Source organism: Passer domesticus, chromosome 7 (genome assembly GCF_036417665.1).
Source record: "Passer domesticus isolate bPasDom1 chromosome 7, bPasDom1.hap1, whole genome shotgun sequence".
In the NCBI taxonomy this organism is placed as follows: domain Eukaryota; kingdom Metazoa; phylum Chordata; class Aves; order Passeriformes; family Passeridae; genus Passer; species Passer domesticus.
In genome coordinates this window covers 11,372,077-11,385,565 of record NC_087480.1, presented here as the reverse complement: position 1 = coordinate 11,385,565, position 13,489 = coordinate 11,372,077, and the positions used below count along the sequence as shown (strand labels likewise).

The 13,489-nt window shown below is 39.8% G+C and overlaps 1 protein-coding gene across 1 annotated transcript in view; it reads right to left on the bottom strand.

Annotated features, from left to right (window-relative positions):
• Positions 1-13,489, bottom strand: part of COL4A5 (collagen type IV alpha 5 chain) — a 73,640-nt gene that overhangs the window by 45,420 nt on the left and 14,731 nt on the right. The window contains exons 2-3 of the mRNA XM_064426846.1: positions 6,034-6,093; positions 1,103-1,192 (exon numbers count right to left, since the gene is read on the bottom strand). Of these exons, the coding sequence (XP_064282916.1) occupies positions 1,103-1,192; positions 6,034-6,093 (150 nt within the window). The remainder of the gene's footprint in view (positions 1-1,102; positions 1,193-6,033; positions 6,094-13,489) is intronic.

The window sequence follows — 13,489 nt, the reverse complement described above, 5'->3', positions numbered from 1 at the left end:
TAGTTGCTATTTCCTGATTTAAAGGGCTGAAAATTATTTTAACTTAAAGCATTTGTTCCAGCTGATTAACCACGCCTCAGAGGAAAGCTTTCCTAAGGGCCAGGGTGCTGTCAGGTCCCTGGCAGCCTCAGGGCCAGCCCCGTGTGGAGCATCCTCCAGCGGCCCCTCGTGGGCAGAGCAGGGCAGCCGCGACTCTGCACGGGTCAGACTGCTCTGCACCACCATCACCACAGAACCACAATGCACAACTCTGCATCTAAATCCTAATAAAATGCGTTTATGGAATAAAAGGGTAGCAAAAGTTTCTAGTCCAAGACCTCTGTGCTGTTTTGCTCTTGTTATATCCAATTAATCTTCTCTTTCAGTGTAGACCGCCTTTATTTTTTCCTTATCACCTGCCTGGTTTTTCCTTTGCTTCTTTTTTATGTGCTTCTGTTAGGTTTATACTGTGAGCATTTACAAAAGAAATGGCAGATCCTGGCTATCCTTATGTATGTTAAAGGCAAATATATTCAGAGGAATTTTACTGCTGAATTACATCTATCTGAGAGTAAGGATGCAATTCAGTAGTAAATAAAAGTAAATGGAACCCCTCCAGGGAAAGCCAGGAGCATTCCTCAGCTCTCTGCACATAGGTTCAATGAGGCTCTCATTTGCATCACCCCAGGAATCCCATCCCAGGAATGCCAAGAGCTGCAAACAACAGTTTACCTACATGGTGGGAGCCCAAGGGCAGCTGAGAGCAAAACTGCTCTTATCAGTAAACTCAGCTAAGCCAGGATCTCTTAGTGCAAGGACTAACAAAGCTGCATCACAGCCCCTTGCCAAACCCGTTCTTTGACCCTAATGGGCAGCACCCAGTGAAAGGCAGTGCTGGCAAGCACCTGTGGGTGAAGAACTGCACAGGAAACTCAGAGCAATCTTTTTCCACTGGCTGACTGTTCAAACTAACCAACCAAAAAATCTGTTATATCCCAACAGCTGAAGATTTTACCTATAAAATCAATGACAATCAGGAGCTCTGGAACTGCTTAGGATCAGCACTACAGTTAAGCTAACACTGCCCAGTGCCTTCATACTGTTCAAGTGAATTGGGACTTACCTTTGAGCCTCTTGGACCAGGTGGTCCTTCTGGTCCTGGAAATCCAGGCAAACCTGGCTGTCCTTCCAAGCCTGGGAATCCTCTTTCACCCTACAAAAAGAATAGGTGGTGGTGGAGGTGAAATATGACCAGAAAAAAAAAAGAAAAATTTATAACACATTATCTTTCTGTAGGAAGTCATCACACTGACAAACTAACAGTGACTAAACATCTCACCTGATTAACTAAAGAAATGCCTGAACAAAGACAGATTTACCTTTAATTACAGCACTCAAACTGATTTCACAGGTTCACAAATTTTCATAGGGTGTTCTCCCCTGCAAACCCAATACAAGTACTTCTGCATGCTGTAGAGTTGGTCTGCTACCTTATCTGAAAAGTGACACTCAGGAGGGGCATTACTATCTCTGGCCAGGATATTAAAGGGTTAGTGTGCCCCTGAAGGAGAGAAAATGAGGAATTTGGGAGTGCCAGATAAAGAAAACGTTAGGCAAAACCAGATTTTGGAGCAAGCTCTGGCATGAACTGTGTTTGCACACTGAAAAAAACACACCTGTGTACAAGCAGCATGTCAGATGTGTGAGGGGCAAGCCAGGCTAGAGTGCCTCCTAATCTCAGTTTACTCACTCTTCACTTTTTTGTTACAGCAAGTAGCACCTACAAATGGTTCTAGAACAGTTTTAACAGAGAGTTGGCCCTGTGTGAGGCTGAGGAACTGCTCCCTAAAATGCAACTATGCCAAGATCTCCACTCCAAACAGTCACGGAATGGGGAAGCCAAGGCCTTCAAAGAAAGAGAAGCATCAAGTCAAACAGCTAAGAGGAGTAGAAGAGGCAACAACAGCTGCTAGTGAACTGTAGTATTGAAACTGAAATGAGCATTTTCCAAGCCCACTTTGAAAGTGAGCAGCAAAAATGAGAGCCTTGCATGAGGAAACTGTTGCCAGGGCAACTTCTGTGGAGTTTGCCAGCAAATTACCCCCAAAAGCAAACAGATTATTTGAAGGACTGTGACTGGGGGCAGCTGAGAGAGTACATCAGACACGTCCTAAGGGAACTTGCCTCAAAGTTAAAATAATTACCCTTGAAATAGCTGCACAATAATCCCTATTTTTGATTAAAAATTGGTTAAAGAAATGTGAGCAAATTTTGTGGGAAGAGAAACTATGCTGATCCAGTTCTCTTTGTTTTTTTTAACTGTCTTCTACTTAAACAGCCTATAGATGATTCCATAAGTGACAACTGTTTTCAGATGTTGCTTCTGCCTCCAGATTTTTCCTATTGCCCACACCATACTGATTTTTATGAAGATTTGGATGCTACAAATTTGGCAGGAAAAAACTGCCTGCTCACTGCAGGAACATACTGAAACAGAAAGGAAATTTAACAAGTCTTCCACAAAAAGTCAGTGCCAAAAAAGACATTATATTGTTGGGGATAGAATGTGATTGAAGTCCCTGGTTAGTGTGCAATAAATTTTCTTATAAATTCAAAAGCTCACTAGGCAGTTGTGCTTTCACAGAAAGAACTGAGAAAGTTGGATACTTCTTGTTTCAGACTGGAAGCTACTAAAACATAAATAGCAAAGGTTTAGATCTCCTCTTCCAATCCTGAAAATACAGGATTGTTTTCAGAACAAAATAAAGTTGCTTCATCTATAAACCATCATTTGCTTGGGCAATGGGCAAGGAGTCAGATTCTGATCTCAATTGTCCTCAATCAGCTACACCAATATGGCAAAACAGTCAGCTCACAAGCCTGAACATGACTGTTGCTTGGGGCATAGAAAGAAACAAAATAGTTGGAAAACACCCTAAAATTATGCTTTGCTGCAGCAAGATATAGCCAATTAAACAGGCATACAGAAAAGTCTGGCAGAGCTCCATGTACTCCAATAACAGGACACAAGCAGGGACAGATGCAGTTTTAAAGCATGGTCAAGTAATTCACATTTCTAGAATTGGTTCTCCAAAAACCTATATTTATAAAGAGACAGTATGGGAAAGAAACCAGAATAATTACTTACATTGATGTGAAATACTCATGGCAAAAAAAACCAAAAAAAAAATTGGAGCAAAAAAATCCCTAAAAACCAGAAAAGCAGTAGTTGAAGAGCCCATGTTAATGTCTAAACACATTCAAGAACATGGCTGTAACATTTGATAAGAGTGGCACATACTTGCTTCCTGCCCTTGCTGCAAAAATAGTGAACTTTAAAAAAGAGTCCAAAAACACTTAACTATGGGTGACTGCTTAAAACTAAATTCATGTACAAATGTCCATAGTAATATTAAGATACAAAGCATGGAATAAGTGATGCCACAGCCACCCATATTGCTCTCCACAGTTATAAATAACAGGGTGAAAGTAATGCCTGCCTCACATTACAATGTCAGCCAACAAATTCTTCTTCAACTCCAAGAGCACTAATTCAACATATTTAGAACTACAGTATCTAATCAAGACCAACACAGAAATCCCCTCTGACAGGACTTGCATTCTTCAAAACACATCACTCCTGGTTTAGAGGTCACTGCAGAAACAAGCAGTATTGGATTGGGAAACTTAGATCAAATGTATAACTGATACACGCTGAGGGATCCAGCTAATCATCTTAGGACAGCCCTTGACATCTTGTAGTAGCACAAGAATCTAGGAAGATTCAAACAACAATCCAAAACCTCACCAAACCAAAGCAAAGAATTTATAAGATCAAGCACCAGAATTTCAGTCACAGATCTTGGGGCCCCCCAGAGCTGAACTGCTGAATCCAGCAATGCATCAAACACTGAGGGCTCTGTAATTATAGGGCAACTAACAAGGAGGTGTGCACATGTATGCTCAAACAAGTTCCACTGGCAACACATCATACCTAGGAAATGTGGGCTTTGCTTTTCATCCTTCCTTTACATAAGGTACATGATGGTCTGCAAGATTCAGAGGGACTGTTTAAAAACCCTCTGACATGCTTCAGGATTATGCTGTGTTTACCTTGGCTGCAGTGGAAATGAATCACAGTTCCCCAATTTCATATCCATTCTAAGGACAGATTGCATTAAATCCACATTAACCAGACAACAGCTACTTGCCCAGTGAATTCACAAAAAAGCTGTGACAAGTGCCAAAAAAAAGCCAACTTAGAAGTGCAGAAAGGTTCTCCAAAGTTGTACCTGCAACAACTGTACTGGGCATACAAATCCAATCTTTGACTTCAAACTGAACCTGAAATAACTTGTGACTAGTTAGGATGCATTTACTTTGGGCACCTGCATCTGAGATCCTCTAGGAACATTAGCCAGGCTCATGTTTGGCTAACCAAATCTAACTTGGAAATCTTGCCATCAAGGGAATACCATTCTTCACTAGGTATGTAAACAGGGAATGTACTCAATGAACTAAAAGCAAGTAAATGCCAAGGAATGACCTCATCTGTCTGGAGCTATCTGGATGGCAGGTGTGGCATTGAGCATTACCTTGAATTTTGGACAGTTGCCTTGTTTAGCCTGAGCCAATAGTAAAACTCTGCAATTATAGTGCCAGGGTTGTGAATTACTTTTGTTCATTTAAAGTTACATTTTTTTATGCAAGTCAAAAATCACCCTTGAAATGTGTCAAAAATTAATCTAGAGCACTGAAACTCTCCTAGAACCTTGCTAAGATAGGATAAGTTGTTTGATAAGACATGCTTCTCAAACTCTGTTATCAGTTCACATCTTTAAGACAACTCCACTGTATCTCAAGCAAACTCTTTACAAGACTAAGAGTGGAAGCATTTTGAGCAGCCTCTGCCCCTTGCAGTGACCACATCCCATTCATTCCCTGTGACAACAGCAGCTACATGGGAACTATTTAAACACAATTGACTCCCAACCATGCTCCCCCACACTGGAGAAAGAACTGAATACTTGCTGGGTTACAGTACTGAGCTGGTTATCTACAGTGCATTGTCCCTAAAAGAAATGCTGGGCACCTGCTGTTTCCTCAAAGAAAAACAATTGTAAAACAATAAGAAATAATGCTCACAAACTTGAAGTACTGTACAGATATACTGAGAACAGGCAGGGAGAAGTCAAAGCTGCAAGGAAGAAGGAAAGCTCCAATATGTCAACATGCATCTCAGCCTGAGGATAACATCTGGGCAGGCCAAAACAGCTGGCTGCACCTGAACGAGGCACACTGAGATGCTTTTTGCAGTGGGGATGGATTTTACTCTGCTTGATCCAAGAGTACATGTTTGGCCTTTAACTAGATGCTTACTTGGGTGGCAGCTAACTGTGTTGGGAAAGCTGTATTTGAATTTTGTCACTGCCATGGTCCAGCTCACATCTAGACAGCGACAGCAATCATCATCTTTGCATACAGCTGTACAAATTAAGAGGTGAAAAGCAGTACAAGTTACTTAGTGAGCATCAACTACTTATGAACTGACAGTGCAAGAAAAGAGAGAAAACAACCCACACTCACTCAATTTTAAAATCCCACTGAAGCATTACTAGCACAGCCATTATGCTACATTCCACACCTTAGCCTGTCAACACTAAGTACTTTGTATAGGCAGGCCTTGGCTGTAAATAGGAATTCTTTCTATTTTACCAGAATTTGTCTCTTCTGGGTTTTTTTTTTTGTTTTGTTGAGTTTTTTTTCCAAATAGTCAAACAGATGGAAAAAAAATCTGTGTATTAATTCCCCATTCTTGAGAAAATAATGATATGAAAATCCTACACCGTCAGATGGACCAATCAGTCTGACTCAATATCTGACTGTTAATACAGATCTGCTCTTTGGTGCATGCTCACACTACCATCAAAGAAAAAAAGATATGAGCAAGAAGCAAAGAACTATCACCCATAAGCTTCAGTTATCTGAAGCTGGCATATGGTTCAGTGGTTTGTGTGCTAGTCTGACAGTAAAAAAAATAAAAAGAATATTTACCTTTTCACCTTTTACTCCACTGCAATCACATTTGGATAAAGATGTACATCCATGGCAAGCCTTGAAAACATAAGGGGAAAAAATTATTTTTAATTGGCATAAGACTAGATGAAGTATTTAATGCTATCACAAAAAGTTTAAAAGTTTGTCTAAAAAGTAAACCTACAAAGTTTGTGCTCCAGCCATTATACAAGTGTCCAAAGCAGACACAGTTAACTGAAAGTTCAACCACCTTTAATAATACCTATGTTTGTTTGTAAGTATTTAACAGTTCATTTTAGACTTCCAAATTTATGCTTAAGCAGTACAATGCAACACCTATAGCAAAAAGCACCAGCACTTTATAGAACCCTCTTCAGCACATTTCCAAGTGAGGAGAGCCCAGTTATGCTTCCCACCAGCAGATGTCAGGTTTTGCACAGGAGTTTAAATCAAGCCTGAAGGTTATGAGCACATCTGTGACAGTAATTAGACAAATACTTACTACGTGATTAATTCTTTCCCCCATAGCTCAGTTACTGAGAAAAGGCATTTACAAACCTCTAGATTTGATGGAGCTGCATTCCCACACCAGAGCAAAGCTTGACAAACCAGCTACAACAGGCTCTAGCATAAGGTGACAGTCAGGTGGCTGAGTGACTGACTGCTGGATTTCAAGGGGTTCAAAGGAGAGGAATATACAAGTTTGGTTCACACAGAAGATCTGAGTTAAATAACCCTCCCATACCACATCTGCTTAGATTGTATTCTTCCACCCCCATTTTAACATGGGATATTCATTAGAGCTCCATGTTGATCTCAGATTAACAAATGCGTTTACAGAAGTGAGATTTCTAGAATAAGTCTTTTTTTTGGTAGAATATTTCCACATAATACCTGTTTCAGATCTCTCCACAGTTAAAAACCATGGGCCATATTAGAAGATGCACTAGCTGAAACACTTCAGGGTTCAACTCATTCTGAGAATAGGTGCAGCAATGTATTAAAAACACAGAGCTGATGCTTTAAAAGATTGAAAAGCTGAGAATTTGGGGTCCTCCCCTTCAGTAATCGACAAAGAACATTATGTACAAAGTTTCAGTCAAGCAAGAAACCAGTCAGTATGTCAGATCTGAATTACACCCACACTTAAATTCTAGCCTTCATTACCACAGAAGCATTTAGAGTCACGACCCATCCCCTACCTGGCATTAGGAATGTCCTGGCTCTTAGCCTAAACATACTACCAAGCATCAGATTGAAAATACAGAAGTAACTTAATTCACTTGGAGCTACAAAATCCCAGGATCAATTAAAGCATTTTGCAGCCAAAGGCAGAGCTTTGAGATTTAAGGCCAGCAGTGGTGGTACACAACATGACCAGAGTGTCTCTCCTGATCTTCCATGTGGCTTTTTTCACCAGTTTCTTGATGTTATGTATTATGAAAACTCAAAATTCTTAGTTAACAGGGATTATTGAGCCATTTCCTAGAATTAAATGGAATCTTTCTAGCCCAGCTTTCAGATCAGGCTGGACAAGCAATGAGGCCTGAACTCCTGGCTGTCCCTGTTTGGAACAGGGTGTTTGGCTGGAAGTCCTTCTGATGCCCCCTTCAATCCCAGTTATCCTATGAATTTGGTATCTCTTTCACTTTTAAAAGTGGGTTTTCAAAAAGCAAGTTCCTTGTGGACCAGTTTTTGGATTAATCTCCCTAACAAAGCTTAGTTTAAAAGGGATTAACCCTAGTTACATGCAATATTCCCTTCCCTCACAGTACAAACCTCGCTCACTGTGCTGCAGCACCTGATTCTGTATTAAAAGGATGGAACAGTGAGAGCAACATGAAAACCTCTGCTGCCTCCAAGAGGTGGGGAAATGAATAAACTTAGCAAAACCCACCAAAAACTGTGCTAGAACACACAGGTTAAAATAGCACATCCAGAAAAAGCATGATCCAGACCCTGCACAAAGAGAAGGGTTTATTCAGCCTATAGAGCAGAATAAACTCATTTAGTCTTCCTTACAGCTTCCACAAAATGTTTCTAATGGAATTTTTTTCAGTTTTCAGGTACAAGGGAACTGTTGGGGTGAAAAGGGAGAGAAGGAAGTCGGGAGGGAAAAGGATGGTGTGAGATTACATGGCCCCTTCCCAAAACAAGTCAGAGGTGCACAGAGTTGTGAAGGTGAGTTTCCAGACAATTAAGCTCAGGAGTCTCTGCCCTTTGCTTCTGTATGCAGAAAGCTGCTTTGTCAGTGCTTACACATCTTTAACAGTGATTCAGCACCAAGACCAAATGAAATTGATCCATTTAATAAAACAAATGAAATAATTTGGTGTGGAAGGAATCACTCAAAGCAGGGCAGCTTAGGCAGTGTGCACAGGTCCTTGTTCAGTTGCACCTTGAATAACCACTTTAGTGGAGATCAAACAACCCCTTCCTTATGTTGCAACTTGTATCCACTAAAAGTTTCATATATAAAGTTTCTAAAAAATGTCCCTGTCTCCCTTATCTTGTTTGCACCAAAGTGCTTTGATTTAATCAATGTAGGGATTCTTTTTAAACCTGTGACTGCCTTCTGAAGCAATCTATATATTCACACTGGATTTCTCATGTTTTGAGTAACTTCTTAACCCGCATAATTAGCCTGTCTTGGAGAGTCAGGAGTACTCACTGAATGCTTTTTGACAAATGGTTTTGGATATCCAGTTCAGATGCATTACTTGCAGGAAGGAAATACGATTTTTCTCAGACAGCAGTGAAGGGAAACTAAAGGTCTGTGATCAGAAAAGTCTTCAAATACCCACTGTAATCAAATGGTAGTAAGTTTTTGGCTTAAATCCTGGGAAGATCTATTCACCCACAAGCTTATCAAGAAGTACTCCCCCAGCAGAGTCACTTATCTTCCTGTACAAAAGCTGTGTTTGGCAGACTGTGCTTCTCATTTGCATTTACTTATATCTGCACCAAATTAAGGTATTCTTAATGAAAGAGTCTGAACAAAAAAAAAGCCCTGAGAATCTATATTATCTCAAGATTAATTCATGCCACTTAGAGGTCTTATTGCTGTAGAGTTTAAAAAAACCCCAAGGTAAAACATGATGGCACAGAGAAAAAAAAAGCTTAATGACCTACTCTGAGTGAAAGCTTTCTTCTTGTTTAGACTTTTCAGTAATCTCAAGGCCATATTTTTTTTTAACTTGGCAAAGCAGGCACAAAAATTGCACTACAGGAGATTGCTGCATAACAAGTTAGTACAAGTTTGAAAACCACTCAACAGCCACAGGCTAGAGATTTTTGATGCCACAGAATCAGTTGTATATCTCACATGAATGCCAAGGAAATCTAGGCTCCACACTATGCACAGGAACACTAGGAATTTCTCCTGCAAATGAACAGTAAGTTATCTACACTTCAATCACACAAAGAAAATTGATGCAGTGAATTCCAAATGCAGAAAAATCTACATTAAGAGCAAGATTTAGATGGTTACCATCAGTACTTTACCCTTAGTAACCAGTTAACCATCACTAGTTATGAAAATTACATGACCTTCTGGGTTTCCAGATATGGAAAACTGAATTACTCCAAACCTCAGGGGAACTCCAAGTTACACTTGGCACATGATGCAGCTGGAAAACCAAGCAAGGCTCTTGCCTTGTATTATTACCTGGCAGCCAGAAGCCTTCAGTAGCAGTTCAGTTCCTGGCTCTGGCCAGTAGGATACATTATCTTAGGTGACAGAAGACAATAAAAAATACTTGATATAATAGCACGTTGTATCTTGAGCATTAGGAGCTGGTCACAATCTCCATATCAATCAAAATCTTTTTGTTTTCAACTACACCAAGATTAATAAGGAATCCAAGCAGCTTTTTAAGAACTCAAACTGCTTAGATTTGCTCCTTGCTGTGCTCCTGTTGCCTCCCTTCTCACGTACCTGTAAAGATGAAGGCACTATCACTGCTTATTCCCTATGCTGCGACTTCTCCAAAGGCTCTAATTAATCTATTCAAGTTTAGCTAATCCTTTCACTGGATTTTCCTGACAGCTTCTACCCATTGAATCTGTGTGTAGAGAACAAGTTCTTTTCATTAGTATATAAAAGAGGGATGGTATTGGTTTACTGGTCAAAGGATAATTCTTCCAGAGCAAGCTTGGTCTTTTGTATCTTACATGGACTGAGGAAAACTGCTTTATGCCACCAACAGAATGCAGTTTTGTTTGTTTGTTGTTTTTCAGTTTGAAGGAAAAAAGTACACATTCCTACTCCTGGTTTGTTACAGTCAGCTCAGTGAAATGAATAGCCTAAGTCATCTCAAAATGTGTTGTGGTTAAAAGCTTGCCTTATGCATTGGGCACATTCCACTCCTTTCTCATCAGGCCCAATGACCTTGGTTACAAGACAATTTCAGCATATTCCATTCCCACCCCACCTCCCAGCTGGACAGTATTGGACAAAATGTTTGCAAAAACTACCTGGAAGATGAATGCTGCTGCTGGAGAGAACAGTAACTTGGGGCTTTACAAAACTATGAAGTGAAAAAGAAGTGATTTACCACTACATACACACAGTTGCAGAGAAACCTAACAGCTAACAGTGTGCATATAGGGAGGGGTTTAAAAAAAAAACACCCTAGAGTACTTCAATAATGTACTAGCATTAAAACACATACGAGTTTAAGAGTAATTTAATACTCTTCCCATGAGCAAGAATAAAGAGGGAAGCCAATAATTTCCAAACCTTGACACTTACAAATTACCAATCAAGAGAAGGTGAGGCTTCTTACAGAAGCACAGTAGGTGACTCAATGAGAGTTCTGACATAACCCAAGTTGTTTACAAATGAATTCTCAATTCAGGTATCAGACAACTGGATAAAAAAAAGAAAAGAGAAATAGTTTGAACAATTTTTTTATTCCGACTTCCTCCTTATGTACAATTTTATCACAAATCGAGAATTTCCTGTTTGACAAATCCTCTCATTTCTAGAGGAGCAAAGTGACATTACTGAATCCAGCCATGCAGTTTGTACTAACAGACTGCAAAATTTTCTCGAAAGCTCCATTCTGATAGCAGGAGGAGGTCAGAAAAGAATCAAAAGCCTGATTGTGGACAGCTGCTGATTTTAAACGCTGGTGTCACCTGTAATGCATTAAGACCCCCTCAGAGACTTAAATGATGACACTCCAGTGAGGTTTAACTTGCACACACTAACTTCATAAACAGGTGTTGTCCTGAAGGGAACCAGAGAGTTATTTGACACAACATTGTCATCTGCCTCACCAGGTAAGGATTGTTCCCTCCAGTTGGAAAAAGATGCACAGGAATCACTGAAATAAATTCTGCTCAAGTAAAGAGGGCCAGAATTTTAAAACAAATTGAAAACTGCAACAGACACTGATGACATGAGCTTAACTGAACTGTAGAACAATGTGAGTGAGGAGCAGAGAGCAAGCAGTAAAGGCTAGACAAAAAATGTTAATACACACTCACATCATAGTGTAGCAATTGCTGTTTGTGTCCTGTATTTGTATTTTCCCATACTTTTTCCTAATGACTTCCTTAGGATTTATTTGCTACATATAATGAAGCTTTTTGATTGTTTGGTTTTACTAAGCCTTCCATTCTCTAGAATAGTCAAAGGAAGAGCCATCCACAAAACCCATTCAAAAGCAGTTAATCTCTGAGGGCTTCCATACAGCACAGTCTGTGTCCCCTAACAGCTCTTGAACCTGAGCCGTGTACCTCAGGTTTTTCACAGATACAAGTTACAGAAGCACTTCGGCAAGGCTTATGTGGTTATGAGTCCTTCCACCACCTGCAGCAGGTCTGACTGCACAGCCACTAAAGCAAGGAGTTGCTGTGATTCAAAGCTACAGTCTCAACTTGACAATGGACACACAGTAACTTTTTATTTTCCTTTCCTTCCAAGTGTTTTTAAAAGCTACTAGAGCACTTGCTCCTATTAGTTTTAGATTATCAAGCATCCCAGCTCTCTCCCTTCTGCATTTACGAGCAACATGTGACCAGATACTCCTCTTAGCAAGTTAATCAGGTAATGAAGTTACTGTAGTACTAACAAAAGCTGAATGAAACATGGAGCTTTGCATTCAGATAGAATCACACCAAACCACAAAGCAGTGTCAAAAGAGCTGCAGGTACATCAAACCCTTCAAGTTCTAGCACAGCATGCACCAGCCCCACCAGGTTTTTACTGCCAAAGAGAAGGGCAAGAGGGGTTAGAAACAACGGAAATGTTAATTAGGCTGAAATCCATAGTTTTGAAGTCTTTAGTCCAGAAAACAATGATATGGGACTTTCCAATTCACCAAGTCTGACTCTAGACCACATATTTGGTAAAATATACTTACATCTTGGAATTTCTACAGCATCTAAATTAACTCAAATACACACAACTTTACTGCTGAGAAGTAGTTTAACAGTGCTTTGTAGCTCATGAAAGCTCACTGTGGAAATTGCAGATTTTCAAGCTGTTCTCCTTCATGATTTAGGGGTGGCAGAAGAGAATTTTCACAGTAGGGGCTGCAATTACCTGTTAGACATCTGTGAAAGATACTCCTAGAATAAAGCTTATACACAGGGAACAAATCCTTAATGCTACTAACATCACCCTCTGCATTCAAACAAGACAGCTTACCAGTTGTCAGCATAAATTCAGCTTCAGGAAAAAAAGGAGCATAAATACTGAATAATTTTATCAATTATAAAGACTGACTGTTGTTAGAAATTCACTCTGATCAAAATCAGCAAATTCAACATACAGCAAAGCATCAGTTACAAACGCCTTTGCTCTAGGAGGATGGCTTAAGTAATCTTCCCGCTGTAACCACACCAAAAATTATTCGTACCTTTAATTATAATACAAATAAATTCAGCCTTTCAGTTCCAAACAAAGATTGAGTTTTATTTTGGTGGCGGTCCTGAAGAGCATCCTCATATCCATTAGCCTGCCTATAAGATTTGTGTAACAAAACACCTGTGCAGCTTTCTAGCTAAGGATTTACTACTCATCCAAGTCAAAGATTTCACCATTTATCTTCAGCAAATTGATTTTCCCTTCTCTTGCCTGGACAGAAATATAACCAACAAACAAAAGGTTTTGTGGGGATTTGACAAGAAGAGTTACAGCAGCTATTGTGAGTTCTAATTATGATTTCACATCCGTGCTCCTTAGGCTTAAGCAGGAGGACAAATTTGCAGATAACAATTTATTACTGATATCTGTGTGAAGTCAGCTATGGCAGCAAAGCCACCACAGGTCTCTAATTCAAATGGCCATCCTTTTCTCACTAAAGTGGTGTATTTATGAGCAGTAATATTGCTAAAGCAGAATCTGAATTAGAAGCCTTTTACATACCTTCTAAGGAATTGCTTCCCTCAATCTACCAAAGATATGAAAGGAATAAATATCATGGTCAAAAATGTAAGAGTCAAAATGTGTCTGCAGAAGTTC